Source organism: Aplysia californica, unplaced genomic scaffold (assembly GCF_000002075.1).
Source record: "Aplysia californica isolate F4 #8 unplaced genomic scaffold, AplCal3.0 scaffold00341, whole genome shotgun sequence".
NCBI lineage: Eukaryota > Metazoa > Mollusca > Gastropoda > Aplysiida > Aplysiidae > Aplysia > Aplysia californica.
Window position 1 is genome coordinate 228,164 of NW_004797611.1, and position 21,691 is coordinate 249,854.

General features: G+C 40.5%; 1 protein-coding gene across 1 annotated transcript in view; it reads left to right on the plus strand.

Moving 5' to 3' along the window:
• The window catches only part of LOC101857262, a gene marked incomplete at its 5' end in the record, with an annotated part of 202,740 nt that overhangs the window by 166,111 nt on the left and 14,938 nt on the right, over positions 1-21,691 (plus strand). Inside the window, 18 exon segments of the mRNA XM_013085073.2 lie at positions 1,048-1,295; positions 2,413-2,488; positions 3,006-3,254; positions 5,101-5,274; positions 5,590-5,760; positions 6,380-6,674; positions 7,847-8,177; positions 9,151-9,324; positions 9,976-10,165; positions 10,905-11,486; positions 12,884-12,993; positions 14,127-14,474; positions 15,402-15,650; positions 16,152-16,385; positions 17,497-17,667; positions 18,977-19,132; positions 20,001-20,144; positions 21,140-21,268. Of these exon segments, the coding sequence (XP_012940527.1) occupies positions 1,048-1,295; positions 2,413-2,488; positions 3,006-3,254; positions 5,101-5,274; positions 5,590-5,760; positions 6,380-6,674; positions 7,847-8,177; positions 9,151-9,324; positions 9,976-10,165; positions 10,905-11,486; positions 12,884-12,993; positions 14,127-14,474; positions 15,402-15,650; positions 16,152-16,385; positions 17,497-17,667; positions 18,977-19,132; positions 20,001-20,144; positions 21,140-21,268 (4,031 nt within the window).

The window sequence follows — 21,691 nt, forward strand, 5'->3', positions numbered from 1 at the left end:
TCCATTATAATAAAATAGTCCTCTTTTCTGTTTTCTATTGTTTTTTAGGTTGTTTAATTTGCTATCTTCTCTACTTTTTGACAGTTATCTTCTTCTTCTCGATCGCATCACACTTGAAGTCTGGTATCTGTCATAAATTGGGCTGTCCTGCTCAGTTCATCTGTCGGCCCATATAGCTTCTCTTACAGCATCAGTGGGGTTGGCCATGTTTCCTGTCTCAGGGCCCTGTGTGTCTTGCAGTTGGACAGTTATTTTTTCTTTCGTTTTCCTTTGTGGGATATTTATATGGCTTCCCTTTTGAAACACAATTGATTGATATTCATTTTTGTTTTTCTGCTCCTTTTTATTTCCACTGTTGTCTCCTTTTGTCACTCTTGACTTTTAACTGTAAAACTCTAATTCTCTTTAATTTGGTTAATTAAGATTTTACTGTTAGCATCTTCAAAATACGGCTTTCTATACATGCACTTAAATAGCTCGATTATCTAATCTTGCATTCTTGTTTAATGTTTTTTTGAAAAACGAAACTAATGGTGAGATAAAGGATTATTTTTAATTCACATGTCAATGAAATACAATGTCTTTTTGTAAGGTGTAGCTTGCTACTCAGGAACTGCTTTGTTCAAGAAGATCCCCTTATGTTTGCTTTATACGACTTGTATGATGTACTGACAAAATGAGTTACTTCTCACAATCTACAAATGGAGATATTGGCAAAAAATCGACACTAGGGTCAAATTTATAGATTTTCTGTTGATGCTAAATATAACAGGCCCTTTATTATTTCATACTTATAAATTGTAAAAACTTCATCTATAAGTGTGATGTATCTGTTTCCATAGGGCTTGAATCTGAGAAGTTACTCATTTTGTCTGCGCGCTTCACATATGTTTTTCCTTTGAAAGCGTGAACAGATGGGAAACGAGGTCAGATCTGTATGATAAAGGGTTTTTTTAGAACAACTAAGCAAAGGAATGAATGGGGAACCATAGTCGACGATGTTTGTCACTGATCTGGCATTTGATGATGATGATAATGTTTTTCCAGGGGAGGCAACCAGATCTGAAGAGCCATACATCCCATTCGTACCCTATCCAACCAACCCTCACACTGGACAACGCGTGGACACTCAACTCAAGCCCATGACCAGCAAGTCTGACTTCCGCTACGGCCTGCCCATGTCTGACCCAGCACTAGGTCTCCACGTCCCCATCCTGGCAATGACTACTGGTTCGGTCATCCCGGTAGGAGGAGTGCACACTGACCCGATCACCGGTCTGCCTGTGCCTATTGAGGTCAGTAGCTAGCCTTGACCTTGTCTGATTATATCCCCAAACGCATGTGCACCTGTGCGTTTTCTCACATTTTTAAATCCTTCCAGCCCCAACCATTTTTAATAATAATAGATAATAGATAGCATTTGTATAGCACATATCCCCGTTCAACAGCAGGCTCTATGCGCTTTACACTATATTATTACCCCAGCAGACCATAGAACACTCCGAAACATTCTCAGCTTCCCGGGAAGCATACAGTGCAAGCAGCTGATTAAGCGCTCAAACATTAACAAACTGACAAGATCTTTCCCTGTCTATAGCTGGGTACCCATTCCCACCTGGGTGAAGTGAGGAAAATTCGTGTAAAGTGCCTTTCCCAAGGACACAACGTCGGGCCCTTGACGGGATTCGAACCCACGACCTTACGGTTGCGAGTCAGAGAGCCTAACCACAAGGCCACCGACACCACTAAACCCCAATTTTAACCCCAGTCCCAGCCGATATAGCGGTATTTTAGAAAAAGAGGCAGGCAATCTAAAAAGTGATGTAGTATATTTGTACTGAGGTTAAGATAATAACATATATAGCAATGTTTAAAGGTAAATGAACAAGGATGAAAACTAAAGTTTAATTAGGATCACTAATTTTGAAAACTGTGCAAATTCGGTACCCCCTGAGACTGAGAATATACGCTCTTGGGACGGTGGGAGATACAAGCGCTGCTGAAAATATACGCGCATGGGGCTGGAAGAGTTATAATCCACCTGGACTCTCACAAGTCTGCAACACTAGGGGGCAAAAACAATTCTGGACTAATTTGTGCTTTGCGTACTACTACATAAGCAAAGAAAGTAGTCAGACCTATTTTCAGCTTTTTATGGTTTTATTGTGTAAACGTACTATAAAGATCAATTTTATTGTCATTTTTTTTACCGTCAAATTTTGTTTTCGCGTCCCATTAGAAGTTTTATTCAAATAGAAACCAGATGATTTAAGTGGATATTTTTTAGTGCCTTCTAGTCTCTCAGTCTTGCAGAATGTTGGTTCTTTTGATTTAATATGATAGATCCTGCCCTTAACACGAGAAGATATTGCGAATCCCTGTGCTGTATTTTCTGTCTTTTCTCACCTCTAGCTTGGATCCATGATGGCTGATCCTAACAGTGGACAAGCAGTGCCAATCTTGGCTGTCACTATTGACCCTCACACAGGTATGTCAAGCCGAAACATAAGTTGTTTTTTTCTGACCTTAATTGCCTTACAGGAATATATGAAAAGAACAAAAAGTGCTGTGTTGATTAAGTAAAATGTGATAAAGTTTAAATTGTTGGAACTCAGGATGGTATTGTACATAAGAGTGGTTAGTTCAAAGCAGTTTTAAAGCATCTAAAAGAGCATTAAGCTATGAAAATGTTCAGATTCTTGCGACGATATGTAGGCTCTCTCATATTGTGTATTTGTTTGGGGGGTGGGGGTGGGAGGGGGGGGGGGGGGAAGGGAGTGTGCAGCTACTAGTAGGGCGTGAAAGCTGCTGGAGAGGATGAGAACATCAGTGAAAGGTAGCGATCAGTAAGGTCTTGCTGTATCAAGCATTCTACAGTGGGGCAAAAAATAGATAAAGTAAATGCAGCTGGTTTGATGAAATGATTGTTATGATACTAAAGGTACATAAATGACATGCAGCCTTTCGTTTCCCGTGATGAGAGACTTGTGATCTTTCTTGCCCAGGCATGGTCATTCCTATCGGTGGCACCAAGGACGGTCAGCACACGCACATTCCCATCGTCCCCGGCGACGAGTATGTGGACCCGGCGAGCAAGAGGCTGGTGCCTATCCACAGTGGTCATCTTGACCAGTCTTCCACAGTGGTGCCATGTTCCGGAAGCTTCCAGGCTCTTCTGGACTCCACCATGCTGGCGTGTGAGGTGCGCGTCCAGGAGGCTGTGAGGGAGTACAAGGAGGCCCTCTATGCTGCTGGTCAGTCATCGTCATCATCATCATCATCATCATCATCTTCATCAATGCCTTTCACACCAGGCAGGGTATAGGCCACATACAAGCTGCTTCCATTTATCTCTGTCCTAGGCCATCCTTCCTAGTCCGTTCCAAGTGAGCTTCATGTCTCTTATGTCCCTTTCCACACATCTCTTCCATGTTTCCCATGGCCTACCCCTACCTCGTGCTCCCTGTGGGTTCCACTGCAGAGACTTGTCAGTTATGCTCTTTTGTTTTGTTTTGTTGGGGTTTTGTTTTTGTTTATTTTAGGGGTGGTAAAGTAAGTTTAAAACCCTACAAGTCAGTATCTTTTGCGTTTTGGCTAAGCTGTGGAATTTACACTCAGAAGACTCGAGGGCGAGTATTTTAACTGATTCAGCCCGCAGCGCCACTCACAGCAGCTAACTGTCTCCTGTGTTTTGACGCAGAATGACTCAGAGCGACCCTTATCTATTGCTCTCTTTTCTTCGCATCAATTTCCTCTCGTTTTTTTCCCCAACTGCTTACATTTCAACCCTTTTTTTCTGGTTTCGTTAAATAGCATTTTGTACTCTGAACATTTCTGTATGTCACATCTAGAGTTTTATCAAATTAAGATATTTCTTTATTAATTTTTGTGAGACCACCCGTGAGGTCACGAAGCATCACAAATTATTTGTGTCCAGAGTTAAGATTAACTGCAGGCTGAGTCAGTTAATCAAGGGTGTCTTTGTTTAGCCTAACAATCTGGGTTGAAACAGCCAACCTCTTGAATTATCTAAATTGAGGTAATCCGGATGTAAAAACAACAGTAATTATTTTTGTATAAGCCTGACGTTCTTTTGGACTGGGTCCAGAAAGAGGTTGTATATATATATATATATATGTGTGTGTGTGTGTGTGTGTGTGTTTATGTGTGTGTGTGCAGGGGGGGGGGGGGTTGCTATATTGTTACAAGAACATCATCTGCATTGATATCTTTCAGTCTCTGTCTTTAACTTATCTATCTCCTAAATGTGAATCAACGTGGTGGAATCAGGCTCTGGTCAATATTTGGGCATGTAGAGTTATTGATTTCATCTTAAAGCTTCTTCTCCTGTCTTTATTTGGATGAAAAAAATATCCATTTATCTTAAATATAAGTTGAGATATATGTGAATGAAGGAGGTGGGGGTCACCTGGTTTCAGAGGTAAAATTAGTGAGAAAATGGCCGCTGAAGATAAGTCATTTCCTTAGCTCAAGAGTCCGAGGTAACTGAAAATATACATTTTTTGTGCCTTTAATCAACATTTTAAAGTAAACTCCACACAAAAATGTGTTGTTTAATGGGCATGAAAGGTGTTTAGCTAAAAAACAAAAAATTGATAAAATTCACAAACCTACAGAAAAGTGCCAGTTTCTTCACTTCGATTATTTTGACGAGAGCCTGATTCCACCACGCTGCCTCACAAATGCTTATCACTCTTTTTCTCTTGTTTTTATAAAGTATGAGATATAAAAAGTTAACAGCTGTCTTTGAAAACCTCCAAACATACAAGACAGTAACAGCCTTGTTTTTTTTTGTTTTGTGTCCTTGACAGTTTTAGAGATGGCTTCAGTCAGTTTGATGAAAAGTCATGATGGTCTTTGCACTATCAGTCCTTTCGCATGTATTATTCTAAAGAAGAGGTTTTGTTTGTTTTGCCTGTACTTGGAGGAAAAAAAGAGTTCTTCTGAAATGTAAAAAAAAACACCAGAAAGTAAATGATGGAACGATATTCATTCGTCCAGGAAATATATTTATGTTTCTTTTGTATTGAAATTGTGGAAGATGTACAAAAATACTTATCTAACTGGTTTTTTTCCAAGGTTTGCAAGGTGGCACTATCAATGTCCGCCATGAGGAGGCTGCTATGATTGCCGCTGTCAAAGAGTTGGCCAAAACTATGGATAGAATGAAAGCGCTCCGACTGCGGTCCCTGCATGACATTGAGCGCAGGAAACAACGGGCCTCTATTTTGGCATCGACTGGCGGATCTCCAGGTAAGTTTTTGCTTTAAAAGTCAAAAGGTATGATCTTTGTAAAATGTCTTTTCTGACGTACCATAGTATACCATACCATCCACCGTACCTTACTATATTATACTATGCAATACCATACCATTTTATTCCCTTTCATTCCGTACCTTACCATGCCATACCATATTGTACCATACCTTGCTATACCATACCGTGCTGTACCAAACCATACTATACCACACTGTACCATACCATACCATACCATACCACACCATATCGTACCTTACCATAATTTACTATACCGTACCATACCATACCATACTTTCATTGTCTATCCAGGCATGTACGAGTTCTCCAAGACCGGCCAACTTCTACCGATCCTGGTGGGAACAACCATGGAAGACCCGTCTGGCACCGGTATGGAAGTGCCTGTACTGGGAGCCGAGCGTGATGTGCTGACTGGCAGAGTGGTGCCTCTTGCTGGCAGCATGGAAGATCCCGAAGGTGGAGGTAAGGCACTTGAGTACACTGAGAGAGTGCATTTCTTGTGTTGTTCTCAAATTTTGTATTTGTGAGGCATGCAAAAAAAATGAGTTACTTCTTGCAATCCAAGAATGGAAATATTGGCAGAAAATCAACACTGAGGTCTGATTTATAGACTTTTAATTGATGTTATTTTTTAAAGTCTACCATGTCTTTTACTATTCGATACTTACTAATTGTACAAACTCCACTTGGTTAATATATCAATTTCCATAAGGCTAAAATCTGAGAAGTAACTCATTTTGTCAGCACACCTCACATTTGTTTGTAGTGTGGAAGATCCTGAGAATGTGAATATACCAAGGGTGTGCATTTATGGGATTTGTTTTGGCTTACGTGTGTTTGCTTTGGAGACGGTGAGACTTCAAAAGATGATAGTTTTCTTTGTTCATGTCTATCTGTAGAGGTATTGCACGTTTATATGTTTCGTTGTGCTCTCTTTTGTGTGTGCATGTTTGCATGTTTGTTTAGGTATGATGCTAGGTATCATTATTATTATATTTTTGTTTTACTAATTTTTTCACTCTGAGATCCATAAAGCTTGTCAATTTGTTTGTCATAACTTCTGTCATTTCATCTCTCCTAGGCCTTGTTCCCATCACCATCGGGCACAGAGCCGTAGACCCTGTGACAGGAGAGCTGAGCCCGGTCATCGGAATCCGCCGAAGCCCAGAGACCAAGATGGCTGTCCCAGTTACCCTGTCATCTGGTGCCCACCGTAAGCCCCGGCCTCCGCCTGGCGCTGTGGCTATGCTGGAAGAGGAACTGATGGCCCGTCGCAGCTACTGGAGGAGACAGCGAGGGAAGGAGGAGGAGGTCAGCCTTAAGCAACATCTGTTGGCTGTGGACCTCATGTTTTATCTGGACTCAGTCAATAGCAGGTCAGTTTTAAGTACTAAGCGGGTGGTTGGCAGGTGCTCTGGTGTGGTTTGCTCCTTCTTTCCTATCAATCATTCATTCTCCTAACATCTCCTTTTTTGTGTTTGTTACTCTCTTGTAACACCTCTTATCTTCTGCTTTTATATGACCTAATGTGTTGCAAGTGCCGTAATACTCTTACAAAAAGTAAACTAAAGTTAATAAGTAATACATTAAATGTATAGGGCTTGCTGTTGAGCAGGGATATGCACTATACAAAAGCTCTTTTTTTTCTGTAAAAAATTGATGGGTTTTTTAGACTGTTAGATAAATGCTATTTCTCTTTAGTGATATATATCTATAAATATTAGTAGAAGGGGCCTTATGTCACAACAGGTGATAGTGTTTGCGCAGTACTGGTCTACATATGTCTGGTGTTGATTGTGCTTGTGGCATATTTGCCCATAAGTAGCTGAAATGTTGAAGAGATAAGTGACAAAATGGCAATGAGAGGAAAATAAAATGTCTATTCAGCACCTGGGAAATGAATTCTGAAGCGTCTATTAGTTAAAGCTTTCTGTGTTAAAGCTCTGACTGAATTTTCTAGTGTAAACCTCTTGTTGGAAAGAAAACATTCGCTTTTGTGTACAAATTGGCCAGGGGATTATGTTGTCAGGTATTAAGTTAGAAATAGTCTAAAGCCCAACGTCTCCATCTTGTTTGTTTTTTTCTGTCGTTTTTTCTTTTTCTATCATCAGGAAAAACAATTCTTATTTGCTTTACAAGTAGAACTTCTTTTGGTCTTCTAGCAAATTCATTTTTTTAAACTTTTGTACTTATACTTGTCCCACCTTGACATTTCGTTACCTCCGAATTACAAAGTTCTATCTGCTCATTACTTAGCTTTCAAAAATTTAACACTTGACAATTTTTAGATTCACAACATGTCAAGCTTTTCGAATGCAAGTCGTTGAATATCTTAACAACTCAGAAAAATCTTAGGATTTTGATAGAAGAGATAGAGCTATTGATTTCTGAACACATGGTCTTAGTAACTCAAAACAGCCCAAAATGTCAGAACTTTTTAATTCTAAGGTAGCGATTAATTTAAAGTGAAATGTACTGGAGTTTGCTTGCACCAAATAAGGTTAACAACCTGAAAACAGCGGTAAACCAAATCTTATGTGAACCACAGGTCAGTGCAACAGTCCCTGGATCAGATTGACGTACAGGTGAACCAACTTAACGAGTCGGCCAAACTGGAAGGTCAGCGACGCGGAGCGTCCGTTCAGGAAATATCTGCCATCATCCCTCCAGACGTTGTAGCTATCCTCACAGACGGCGACAAGCCGGAGGCAGAGCGGGAGGAAGCACATGTGTGTACGCATGTCAGGTTCGCTGAGGTTGTGAGGAAGTTTTTCGGCAAGCTACAGCAGGAGGAGAATAGATACAAGGAGAGGATGAGTGAGCTGGAGGGAGCAATGAATCCTGATGCTGAGAACACTGCTCTGCAGAGATACAGACAGGTCAGTTCTTGGGGGTTTTTTAAATCTTATTTTGCTTATTTTTGCGTTCATGTCTGTGGGGTGGGGGGGGGGGGGTGTATGGAAGGTGGAGAGGTGGGGGGGATGGCTCTTGATGCTTTATTTGTATTACTTTGTATTGCTTACTTTGATATATATATATATGTGTGTTTGTCTGAATGAATATTTACCCTTCTTGAGTGGATGTGTGTGTGTGTGTGTGTGTTTGTGCAAATGTTTCTGTTCTTTGACCTGGCAGTGTATGTGTTTGTCTAATTGTGCATGTGTGTCTGTGTTAGTATGGACGCTGCCCAGTCTGTTTGCCTGTCTTTGTCCACTCAAGCATGTTCATCCTGATATCTTTCTATCTGTATATCTGTATCTTTTTGTGTTTCAACGAGTGTATGTCTTTCAACGAAGCATACAATCTATTAATGTTCAAAGCATTTTTCATTTACATGAATAGATGTTATCCATCTCAATTTCATATTGTCTCTTTTTGTCTTTTCGTTCTAGTCTAAGTTACATCCCTGATTAGGGGCATTGGTAGCCTTGTGGTTGGGCTAGTGGACTCATATTCGTGACATTGCAGGTTCGCTAGTTCGAGCCTCAGTTTGGTCCAACATTGTGTCCCTGAGAAAGGCTCTTAACACAAATTTCCCACTGGGCTCGGTTCTTTCAGAGATGGAAGTTCAACTCTTAAATAACCTAACAGTGTTGAAAGGAGAGTTAAACCTATACCATTTCACCATTTTATTTCACACTCCTCATAAGATCATTCAGGAACACAAAACACATTGAAGCTGCCTGACCAGGTCAACCTGGGCTAAGCAGGATTCAGAATCCTAACGAAAAGATGAAGATACTTCATAAGGAAGATTCATTTTCTCCAAGCAATTATGGAAGTCACATTTTCTGCATGAAAATACTTTTCCTTTTTAAACTTAAGTTAACCTTGTTTTGTCCCTTCTCTCAGGCAAAGCAAAGGCTTCAGGGAGAACTGAGAGAGCAGCTGCGGTCAAGGATTGAGTCGTTGGACGAGCACCACGCCAGCCTGGAATGTGCTCGAGAGTACTCCGAGTTGTCGGCTAACGAGGCCAAGGTCGTTCTCACCAGGAGCGCTCTGCTGGCCGGAGACTATGATGCCCAAGTGAGCTGCTCCTTTTTTTTATACAGAGTGTCTTGGTCATTCAGTTTGTTTATATCGCTATTTATGATGCTGCTATAGTTTTGAAAAATGGAAGGAAATATTTTTTTTTACTTTCTTAATCAGAAAACAGTTTACAATGTCATCCAAGATTGAAAATTTTTATCACCATGTTTCCTCTTCTTAGCGGGACGAGCGACCCTCAAGGTCCATTTTCTATGTTTGTTGCCCAAGATCAAATCTAAATACTCATATAAGTTAGGCATAGAAAAATTTCTTGAGAGGTAGTTTTCTTCTTGCATAGCTACAACGGTTTCTATGGAAATGGCCGCCGTCTTTAAAATAAACAGTATTTCAAATTCTTAAGGCTTTTTTATTTACTCACCAAATATAGCCAAATTTGAAGCCTTGCTATTTCTAGAGAAAGAGCTGGTTGACCTTAAAAAATCTGCCAACATCTCAATTTGTATAGTTTGACCTAAAATCTGCCAAATCGAGGGTTGCTCCTCCTGTTAAAGAAATTTGAATTAAAAATGGTTCTGACATTATGTGGTGAAAGTTCTCAGTGAAATTCTGTGCCTGATCTCTTCTGTTGTATGTCCCACCCCTCCCACACCTTCTAACCACCCCTCCCACTCCCTCCAACCCGTGCAGCTGTGTGGCGTGTACAGTGATGCGGCAGATGCTATGGGCCAGGACTCAGAGCTGGTCCCTCTGCTTAAACAGCTGATTGCTCTCCTGGAAGCCGGAGGTCCCTTCTACCTGTCCTCCGAGCTGCTCAACTTCATCAACACAAACTACATGGGAGGAAAGGGATCAGAGATCACCAACGTTAATGTTTCAGGTGAACCTTTGCACACATTAAAAGATGAAACTTTTTTTTAAAAATCTGAATTATATATAAAAAGTGAATATTTGTCAAAAAGTATTTTTTACCGCTAGTGAAGTAATGATTGAAGACTGCTTTACCCTTTGAGCTCTCACTGCAAAACTGCCTGTATGCCTTGCCACCCATACAACAGTGAGCGAGACTCTGTCCCCAAACCGGCTTTCCAGAGACAAAACTAGTGTGGGAAACCATTTTTACTACACAGGTCATTACTGATTGTTTTGAAGATCTCTCTGAAGTAAATGCTAGTAATGATGTGGACAACCAAGAGTGGGATATGTAATGTGATTCTGACAATCACATAATTGTTAGTAATATATCGCCCAGGAGTTCTGGCAGAGGGGCACAGTAGCATCAGGAGGTCAGGGCTCCAAGGGTAAAGGTATGTTGTATATTTTGATAATTGGTAATACATTTCAGAAGGATCTTTAATAATTTAATGTTCCCTTTTTGAATTTAATATAAATCTATAAGTATACCTATTGCCATTTATGTATTTATATGCTGTAGAACAATGGGATATGGTAAAATTATTATACTTAAAGGTTTTTTTTATATTGTAAAGAAGAAAAAAACGACACTTCCCCCTTTTTTTTGGTTTTTACTTGCTTTGGCAAACTGAAATATTTAAGTGAAGGAAATATCAAAGCTTCCATACACCTTGGTTAAAACTCACTTTATCTGTTCTGTATAGGAGGTGGTGTGAGTGGCAGACAGACACATACCTTGAAGGATGTGGATAAGGACAGAGACAGTAAGAAAGTAGAAGTGTCCAATGTGCAGAGTGGCTCTCCTCGTACAACGGACTCTGGCAACTGGGCTGGAGGGGCCATTGCGACCGCCACTGGCACTTCAGGTGTTGTTGTCATCGGAGATATGTCCAAGACCAAGACTTCTGGCACACTAACGGATGAAGAGTACAGAGATAAAAAGAAGTACCTTTTTGAGAAGCAAGCTTATGAGGCAGCTAAACTGGAAAATGATATGCACTCTCAGGAAGTGCAGACTTTTAACGAAGCTGTTGAAGAATTTGAGAATAAGAAAAACAACGTGTGCAACGAGATGACAGATGATTTCAGTGAGAAATTGCGACAAGCCAAGACAGAGGAGGAGAGAGAGAAGATCATGGTGGACTACGCAGCCAACATGAGCCGTCTGAATGATGCTCTGGAGAAACAGAAGCAGTCACATCTGGCTCAGCTGAGAGAGAAGCTGCTGGACCGACGCCGCAAGAAGAGAAAGGATCTGCACAACACTCACATCGCTGAAGCTCAAGGTGAGCAGTAAATGAATTATGACTGGAGATGCTTATGACATGAACAAATATGAGGCATCGTGGTGAAATCAGGCGCTTGTCAACATAATCGAAGTGAAGAACTGGCATTTTTCCGCCAGTTCGACAACTTTTATCCAATTTTTGTTTTATGGCTCAACATCTTTTATGTCCTTTTAAGAACACATTTGTGTGTGGGTTTTACTGAAAAACGTTGATTTATGGCACAAAAAATGTAAATTTTCAGTTTTCACGGACTCTCAAGCTGAGGAAATAGCTCATCTTTGGCAGCCATTTTTTCGGTAATTTTACCTCCGAGACCAGGCGACCCCCACCTCCTTCAATCAAAAATGTGTCAACCTGTATTCAAGATAAATAGATTTTTTTTTCATTGAAAGCAAGACAAAAGAAAAGCTTTCATTAAGATAATACCTATAACTCCACATGGCCAAAAACTGACAAGTGCCTGATTCCACCACGTGGTAACACAAATTGTTTGAAACAGTTGCTTTTTTCATTTTTGCCACATCCTGTATAAATTGTTTTCTTATTGAATTTTTCTTATGGGCTTGTGCAATATAGGTTAAATATTTAGTCGCAGATATTTACAAACCACTAGAAAAGACTTAATGGATGGTTTTAGAGAGTATAAAGTGTTGGTGTTTTGGTAGTCCAGACATTGATGGCTTTGGGATGGCAGTTGTGCTAATGTCATGATGAACACAGTATTTTTGCGTCTCATGAAACATTGAAGAGTGTCACATAAGTAATTTCTGAAATTATTTCACTATACAGCCCTCAACTATTGGAAATGTGCTTTAGTTATAGATTTTTTGGTATTTGATAAAATTGCATTATCCCAAGGTAATTTTTAAACTTTCCGAAAAGCTAAGAAGACTATATTGTGTACCTGGCCACGAATACTTTAAGAATTAGTTTATATTTCAAATCTGCAAAGATTGTTGTTTTAGCTGGTAATTTCCACGGGTGTAAAAATGTCAGTTTTAGACAGTAGATTGCAATCTTGGTTATATCTATGTCCTATACTGTCAGCACATAATGATACCCTTCCTCTCCCTACTTCTGCTGCTTTGTTTTTCCTCATCCTTACTGTTGTCATTTTCCTTTACTTCTTTTGCATGTTTGTCACTCTCTTGTGAACTGCTATTTCTTGGGTGCCTTGATAGTCGAAGCAGACTTTGTGTTGCTGAGGCTAGAGAGGTGAGCAGAGTAAGCCTGATTCCCTGTTTGGACGTTTCTGTTGGCATCCACCCCTTGACGCTCATATGACATTATGCAGTTAAGCGCCGTAAAACCTTACTAAAACAATCAATCACCCACTTTAACCTCCCAAAGATGTGCACAGTTCTTTTGACTATTGCATATTCTGTCGTGTACAGCCCATGGTGTCCCGGCGGACGAGGTGCCAGACATCCAGATGCTGTCCCATGACGACATGGACCACCAGCTCAAACTTCTGCAACAGGAGCAGGAGAAGCTCAATGCTGAGGTCAGGGCTCATCAATATGTTCTTTGCTTGATAACGATTTTTGTGACACAGGACTTTTTGTTGTCTTGGAAGGGATTTATAATGTAGCTGACAGCATTTACCAAATGCGGTTGTCAGAAACTTGCGTTTGTAGGATCAGTATCATGTCCTTAAGTCAGTAGCTGTTCTCCATTACAAGGCTGTGTCTAAAATAAGAAGAAGAAAAAGAAAAAGAAGAAGAAGAAGAAGAAGAATTTCATTTATATAATGTATATCTAAGTTCTATGCGTTTTACAACAGACCCTCTGAGAACACTCAGAAACATTCTTGGCTTCCACGGAAGCGTACAGTGCAAGCTGCGGATTTCACACACTTAAACACTAACAAACTGACAAGATTGTTCACTGTCTATAACCGGATACCCATTTTCTCCTGGGTGAAGTGAGGAAAATTTGTGCAAAGTTCCTTTCCCAAGGACACAATGTGGCACACCTACGAGATTCAAACTCCCAACCTTATGGCTGCTAGTCCGAGAGCCTAACCACTAGGCCACCGATGCCACACTAAACAGCATTGTTTAAAGTTTGGGATATTATCAGTGATGGGGTCCAAAGTTTTGGTGGATGTAAGTAGATGGGGAAGTGTCCTCTGTTAACCCTTCCAGCCTTAGCCATTTTTGTGCACTCCCTAACCCCCATCCCAGCCTATACAGCAATATTTCAGAAAAAGAGGTGTGCATCCTAAAAAGTGATGCAGTATATTTATAATGAGGTTTAGATGATAACATATAACAATGTATAAAGGTAAATGAAAAAATGTTTTGAAAATTAAAGTTTAATTAATTTCGCTAATTTAGAAAAATGCACAACTTCTGAACCCCCGAAACTGTGAATATTCGCTCTTGGGACAGTGGGAGGTACAAGCGCTGCTGAAAATATACACGCATGGAGCTGAAAGGGTTAAGAAGCTCTGCTCAAAAAGTGCAGAAACATTCAGAGATGAAAATTTCAAGAACTTGGTAAAGGAAAAGCTTGGAGTTGGGGAGGGGTTAAAGAGATGATATATGTGAAATGTTTTGGGGGGTTTTGTCTTGTTCATTCTTTGTCCTCATATTGTCCCTTTTTTCTTTTTCTTTACATCCTGGTCAACTCTAGACAAAACTAGCAGCAAGTGACAACCTGGAGGCAGAGCTTGATCTTGACAACAAGAAACACCTCAACGATCTAATCAAGTCCCTGGGTCTCAGCAAGAGTCAAGAGGAAGAGTTCCGGAAGGCTCTAGAAAGTCAGGGCACCTCTCGAGACTCTGCCCTGTCCTCTGTACTGGCAAAGCTGAGGGAGAGACAGGGTAGACAAACGGAGAGAGAGATGAGTGAGGACGAGTTGGCTTTGTTGTCTGAGCAAGAAAGGGAGGAGGCCAGGGAGAAAATGCTTGCTATGACAGAGGCTGACAGGCTCTCAGAGGATATGGCTCTGCTGAAGGCAATGCAGCGGAATGAGAGGGTATGTGTTGGGAACAGGTTGGATAAAACTGATATCAATTGCCCATTTTATTCATCATATGTTTTATTGTAACTCTGATGAGTTCTTGATGGCTGGGGGGGGGAGGAGGGGGGGTTTCGAGTACTAAGGGATAACATGAATATCTCCATGTAATATCAAACTTTGACAGTCTTTCTTGTCCTGAGGATGTAGAGGTTTTCCTGCATGAAAATTACTCTTGTCTGGGTTTTGCTCAGAGTTCTTGCAATATAGAGCCCTTACTCATTAATGTCTTACTTAGTAGAGGGTTTTACGGCGCTCGCAACTGCATAAGGTCTAATGAGCGCCATACTCATTAATGTGAAAATGAAAAGCCTTTTTCCTTTTATCTTATCATCCTGGAAGATAAGATGAGATTTAAGTTCAAAGATTTGTGTTTTTTCCCCTCCACTTGTGAGGCAGCGTGGTGAAATCAGGTGCTAGTCAAAATAATAGAAGTAAAGAAACTTACACTTTTCCGCTGGTTTGACAATTTTTATCGAAATTATGCTTTTTAGTTCAACACCTTCTATGTCCATTTAAGAACCCATTTCAGTCTGAATTATATTGAAAAACGTTGATTAAAGGCATAAAAAATATAAATTGTCAGTTTCCATGGAATCTGAGGCTTTGTAAGTAACCTAAATTTGGCGCCCATTTTCTTACCCATTTTACCTCTGAAACCAGGCGATCCCACCTCATTCAATCACAAATATCTTGACGTGTACTCAAGATAAATGGGTAATTTTTTCATTGAAAGCAAGGCAAATGAATAAGCTTTAAGGTGATACCAATATCTCCACATGTCCAAAATTTGACAAGCACCCGATTCCACCACGTCGTGACACAAATTAGATGAGTATTGTTTTTCACGCAAGGATTTTGTGTATGTTCTCACTGAACTTCCAGGAGCAAAGACGGCAGGCAGAAGAAGCCGCTCTTCGAGAACTCCTCAAGAACGTCAATGCTGAGGAGAAAGAACGAATTCTGTCCCAGTTCAGTCAACAAGAGAACCTGATGCAGGCTCGCCTGGAAGATGAGAAAGAGGCCACCAGGGACAAGGTCAAGGCTAAAATTGCTGCTCGGAAGCGCATGCGAGAACAGCTGGGCAAAGACGAAGCAGTCGGCAAAGAACTTGATCGCATGACCAAGACTCACGTGAGTTGTTGCCTGACATTGAAGTGGTCCTATGAAAGTTTTTGTGAAAAAGTAATTCTCTTTACTAAAACAGAAAAACTTGGTCTTACAGCCACTTGTAGTCACTGTTACAAAGCATGATTCTCTCTTGCTTAACTTGCGGTCATTGTTACAAAGCTTAACTCATTCAATGCTGAGTGCTCTAGCAGTGACTCCCCTCATATACTGGGCAGTTTTTTATGGCAACATGAAATTAGGTCTACCCAGGAAAATAAATCCAAACTAGCGGGCTCTATGGCTGTTTGAGCAGAAAAAATTGTTACCTTGACCTTTCCCATAAATGCATCATAATTAGTTCTACTAACTTGGTATGGATTAGATAGAGTAATTCTATAAAGATAGTGAGGCAGAATGCGAGAATACTCATCGCTTGTATGTGGGTGGGGCGCAGGTTTCGCAAGCATTCTCGTCCGTATCATTGAATGAGTTAATACTCCCTCTCTCGCTGTCTGCTCCCATCAGGCGGCCCGTGATGATGCGGAGGCAGCTGAGCTGATGACCAACATCAGTGAGCAGCTCCACGGGGAAAAACAGGAGAAGCAGCATCGCGCTCTGGTGGAGGAACAGATGAAGAAACAGGAGGCCTTGGACCGGGAGTACGCTCAGCGTGAGCGCGAGGCTGTCCGTGAATTGGAGGCGGAGCTCAGTGGACAGAAGGACCAGGTGGACAGCGAGATCAATCAGCAGCTCAAACTGGTGAGGGAAAGTGATAATTATCATCATCATAATTGTCATCACTAGCATCGTCATTGGCAATATGTAGCTCTAACTGGTGAGGGAAAATAATCATCGTTTAAAGACAATGTTTTAAAATTTCCCTCTGGGATAATAAAGTATTATCTTATCTTATCATATTGTCTTCACTAGCATCGTCATTGGCAATAAGTAACTCTAACTGGTGAGGGAAAATAATCATCATCATTATCATCATTTTAAAATGTACCTCTGAGATAATAAAGTATTATCTTATCTTATCTTATTCTCTTCATTTGCATCGTCATTGGCAATAAGTAGCTCAAGCTGGTGAGGGAAAAAAATAATCATAGTCATCATTTCATCACTAGAATTGTCATTGGCAATAAGTAGCTCAAATAGAGAGTTGAGAAATTTAAATGCAAAAATGCAAATAAAAGTAGTCATCATCATCGTCATCATCTCCCAATCTTTAGGCCTTCTTTGCAAGTTATCCTTATTCAATTTTTCACTCAATGAAATTTCTCAAAGACATTTTTGAGTGTACTACATCTCTGTCTATTTGTCTTTATATAATATTGTCTGTTTTAGCTGCATCTAATGTACTTTGAAGTGGTTTGGGGTATTTGAACTTTTAACTGCAGTTGCTCCAGAGTCCTGCTGGAGTATTTTTCTTTTCTTTGTAGTCTTGATTATGTTATTGGTTTCTGAGCACCTTCTTTTGGTTTGTTTCTTCTCTATTTATTTTTCAGTATTACTATTGTCGCTTTAGGAAAAAGACAAAGACAAGACTATTGTCGTAATCTGTATTGGACAAAACGTCATAGCTGTTGTAATGACTTTAAGCACATAGAGCCTGCTGTGGAGTGGGAATATGTGGTATACTAATGCTATTTATTATTATTTATTATTATTACTTGCTTGGAACTATGACTTAGAAACAAACCTTTAACAAAAGTAGGCTGCACCATAGTATATTCCAAGTCACTAAAAGCACACTGTTAACTTTTTCTAATGGAGTGACAAAAGAGTACATCTTTAATTCTTATTTTATGTTGTTGTATTTTTCTTTTTTGACTTATACTGATGGGCTTTCTTGTATTACGGTGCACAGGTGCTGGACAACCATCAGGCCAAGTTTGACCGCGAGGTTCTCCTGCACGGCAACAAACTGTCCCAGGAGGAGTACAAGAAGCTGATGGAGAAACACCAGCGAGAGCAGGAGGCCATCGGCCGGAACATGCAGGCCGAGCGGGAGAAGCAGAAGAAGGCTCTGGATGAGAAGGTCAGAGAATTTGACTTACTCTGGCTTAACACTGACAGTACCGTCAGCGGCTTTAATCGCCAAGCCGTAATGTCGCTCACTACCAGTGGTCACTTTAGTCACATTCGCAACCAGGCACACTAAAAGAATTAAACAACAAATGTACGCACTGCACTGCAGTAAATACCAAAGGAAGTCACTCTATATGATAGTTGAATGGTTCATGAACCTCTATGAATTTTTAAATTGTGTTCCTTGGGCTGCCAAGGTTTTTTTTTATTTTAAAAAAATCTAAGACGGCGTAGCATTCTAAACTGATGCGGTACTCAAGGGTTTTTCACTATATGAGCCTTCAGTACTATAAGTGATGTTGTCCAGTATGGATGATTGACAGGTTCTCTCTTGTCATGCTGAGCCTTTTCAAGTGTTGGGCTTCTTACGTTTGGAGTCTTGCTGTTGTCTGTGACTTCTGTCTTCACATTAGCTTGTAATACTTAGAAGAGCAGAGAGAGAGAGAGAAAGAATGAGACAGGCAGATAAAGTAAGAGACAGTGGACGGACACTGAGAGTGAGAGAGTTGAGGAAGAAAGGTGTGCATGTACTATTTTGTGCAGTGTGTTTCATGTACGCAGGATCCATGTATTCAGAAATGTATACATACTTTCATCTTTTCTCTAGCCTATCCATCCTTTTATCATTTGGCCATTATCATGTTGAATTGATGTCAACTTCAGCTTAACATTATGACTTTTTTGGTACTTTTCTCATTCTCAGTCAACTGTCTCTGGTGGGCCTCATGACGTGGTCTTCTGGGTTTTTTCCTGTTTTTCATTATTTTAATTTGTTAAAAGTACTTTGTTCTTGGTGGCTTGCGATCATTATTATGTGGAGCCATTGACCGCAAATCTGTTGTTCAATCCTACTGGGGGTGGTTGTTGGTGTGGTTTACCCCTTCTTTCCTATCAAACATCTATCGTTATTATCTCCCTCCTTCCTTTTTTTTTGTATGTTACTCCCAAGTAACACGTCTAAACTTTAGCACTTACATGTGAAGTGTGCTGACAAAATAAGGTACTTGGAAATCGCTTCATCATGCTTACAGGTAAAGTTTTCCAATTTATAAGTATGAAATAATAAAAGGCATGTTATATTTAAAGAATATGGCATCAATAGAAAATCTACAAATTTAACCCTAGTGTTGATTTTTGGCCAATATCTCCATTTGTGGACTGCGAGAAGTAACTCATTTTGTCAGCACGTCTCACATGTAATGTATTTGTGTTGGAAGTGCCATAAAACTCCTTACTAAAGCTAAAATCCAAACCTCCAGGTGGCGGAGCGTAAAGCCAAGAGGACCCAACAACTACGTGAGGCACATGAGCTGGAGATGGCGGAGGAGTTGATCAAACAACAGCAGGAGAGGGACGGACTCAACGACAAACTGGCCCGGGAGGTGGAGGCTGCCGCCCTCAAGGACTCTCTTAAGGTTGGTCGGTTCATCTTGTAAAGACTGAAGGAAACGCTTTACCATTACTTGTGAAGTCAGTGGCCTAGTGGTAAGGCTACCGGCCTGGTAATCGTGAGGTTGCGGGTCCGGGGGTTCGAGCCCAGGGCCAACATTGTGTCCTTGGGAAAGGCACTTTACACAAATTTTCCTCACTTCACCCAGGTGGGAATGGGTACCCGGCCATAGACAGCGAAAGATCTTGTCAGTATGTTAGTGTTTTAGCCCCTATAAATGGCTGCTTGCACTGAGTGCTTCCCAGGAAGTTGAGATTGTTTCAGAATGCTCTCAGGTCTTCTGGGGTAATAGTATAGATTGTGAAAGGCATACAGCTTTGTGTTTAACGGGGATTTGCACTATACAAAAGCTATTTACGATTATTACTTCTACTTTCCCGATCCAGCGGCCATCCAAGTTCTAGCCCTGCAGCTTAAGAGAGAAGACAAAAATGTGTGTTGACGTCGTAATTTGATGCGACTGGCATAGATGTTGCAATGATGTAAAACAGACTGCGCCAACTTTTGTGGAAACGTTAAAATTTCATTTTATATCAATTGCGATTTAAGATAATTAATGAAGACAAAATGCTCACGTAATGTCAATGTTCTAGTTTCTGTAGTACCAGTTATTGTGCCCTCTGAAATCACTTTGTATCAAGACATTTGTGAGTATATGCTCTCTATATGGTACATTATATACTCTGGAAAAGGTTTCACCTAACATTTGTAGCTACTTGCATAACATAAATGTTTAGCTGCTTAAAGTTGAAGACTACTATCCAGCAACTTTTGAAAGTGCACTTTTGTTTCATGACGTTTAAAGCTATCAATGTCTGTCTCTCTGTTCCCAGGGCAAGGACGGCAAACAGGCTGAGAACATGATCTACTCCGTCCTGAGGCAGCGGCACACCAAAGAGGCCATCCATCTGGAGGAGCAGCTCGCCAAGGAGAGAGAGGCCGCGCTACGCAGGGCCAAGGCGGACGTTGAGAAGCAGGTAAAGAAAAAGTGCAGAAAATTAAACCTTTAGTTTATCTTGATAATTGTGTCACGACGCGGTGGAATAAAGCGCTCATCAATTTTAGGGCATATTGAGTTTATGGTACCATCTTAAAGCCTGTCCATTTGCCTATGAATACAAAACAAAGTATTGACGGTTTGAGGAGGTTGGGGTCACCTGGTTTCAGAGGTAAAATTAGTGAGAAAGTGGCCACCAAAGTTGAGTTATTTCCTTAGTTTGAGAGTCCGTGGAAACTAAAAGTTTACATCTTTTATGCTTTTAATCAATGTTTTTCAGTAAAATCCACACAGAAATGTGTTCTTTAAAGGGCATGAAACGTGTTGAGCCAAAAAATAAAAATTCTATCAAAATTCCCAGACCTGCGGAAAAATTCTTGTTCCTTGACTTTCATTATATTGACGAGCACCTGATTTCACCACGCTGCCTCACAATTCTAACCAATATGTACTGATAACACAACTTCACAGGCCAGATCATTTCTTCATGTTAAGGAGATTTCATGTCAAGGGAGGCTGTAATGCATGGAATGAAGAGGGGAGAAACACATATTAGGATTTGGTATCCTTTTGTGGGTATGAGAATTTGGTGTTTAAAGGCTTCCATGTGTAACAAAATCTGCAGTAGTACAAAAATAATTCTCAGCTTAAGATAGATTTAATTTTGTAAATCAGCAGAACAGTAGAATGTGCACAAATCTGGTTGTCTTTGGGGTTGTTTTTTTAGTTGTTAGTTTTTAAAACTAATTTTTTTTTTATGCTTTGCTTCTCAAAGGATGCTATTCATTTTGTCTCCTTCCTACTTCTTAAACAAAGTTGTATTCAGAAAAACTTGGGACAGGTAACACAGTTAGTAGTACTGTCCAAGCTTTATACATGGTTCAAAGACTGAACAGAAAGTGTTTTGAAAAGTATCTTTCAATTTCAAAGCAAGATAACATTTTCATTTGTTTGTCATGTCTTTCCCTCTCTCAGAGACAAGAAGAACGAGAGAGACTGATGTTCAACTTCCAGCAAGAAATGCTGGACCTTATGGGCAATGCTGGCTCTTTGCCTCATGATGAACTGGAACTGAAGAAAGAGCAGCTCAAGATGCAACAACAGGTGAGGATTTGAGCATCTCTCTCTCTCTCTCTCTCTCTCTCTCTCTCTCTCTCTCTCTCTCTCTCTCTCTCTCTCTCTCTCTCTCTCTCCTCTTTCTTTCAACCTCTCTTTCTCTGTCATTCTTTCTATCCTCTCTCTTTCACTGTGTCCTTCTCTCTCTCTCTCTCTCTCTCTCTCTCTCTCTCTCTCTCTCTCTCTCTCTCTCTCTCTCTCTCTCTCTCTCTCTCTCTCTCTCTCTCTCTTCGCTGTTTCTGTTTCGTTGGCTCCCTCTCTCTGTTTCTCTCACCATCTTTCTCTCTCCACTTTCAACCTATCTCTTGCTCTCTCTCATATCTCTGTGTCTTCCTCTGTCTGTCTGTCTGTCTGTCTGTCTGTCTGTCTCTCTCTCTCTCTCTCTCTCTCTCTCTCTCTCTCTCTCTCTCT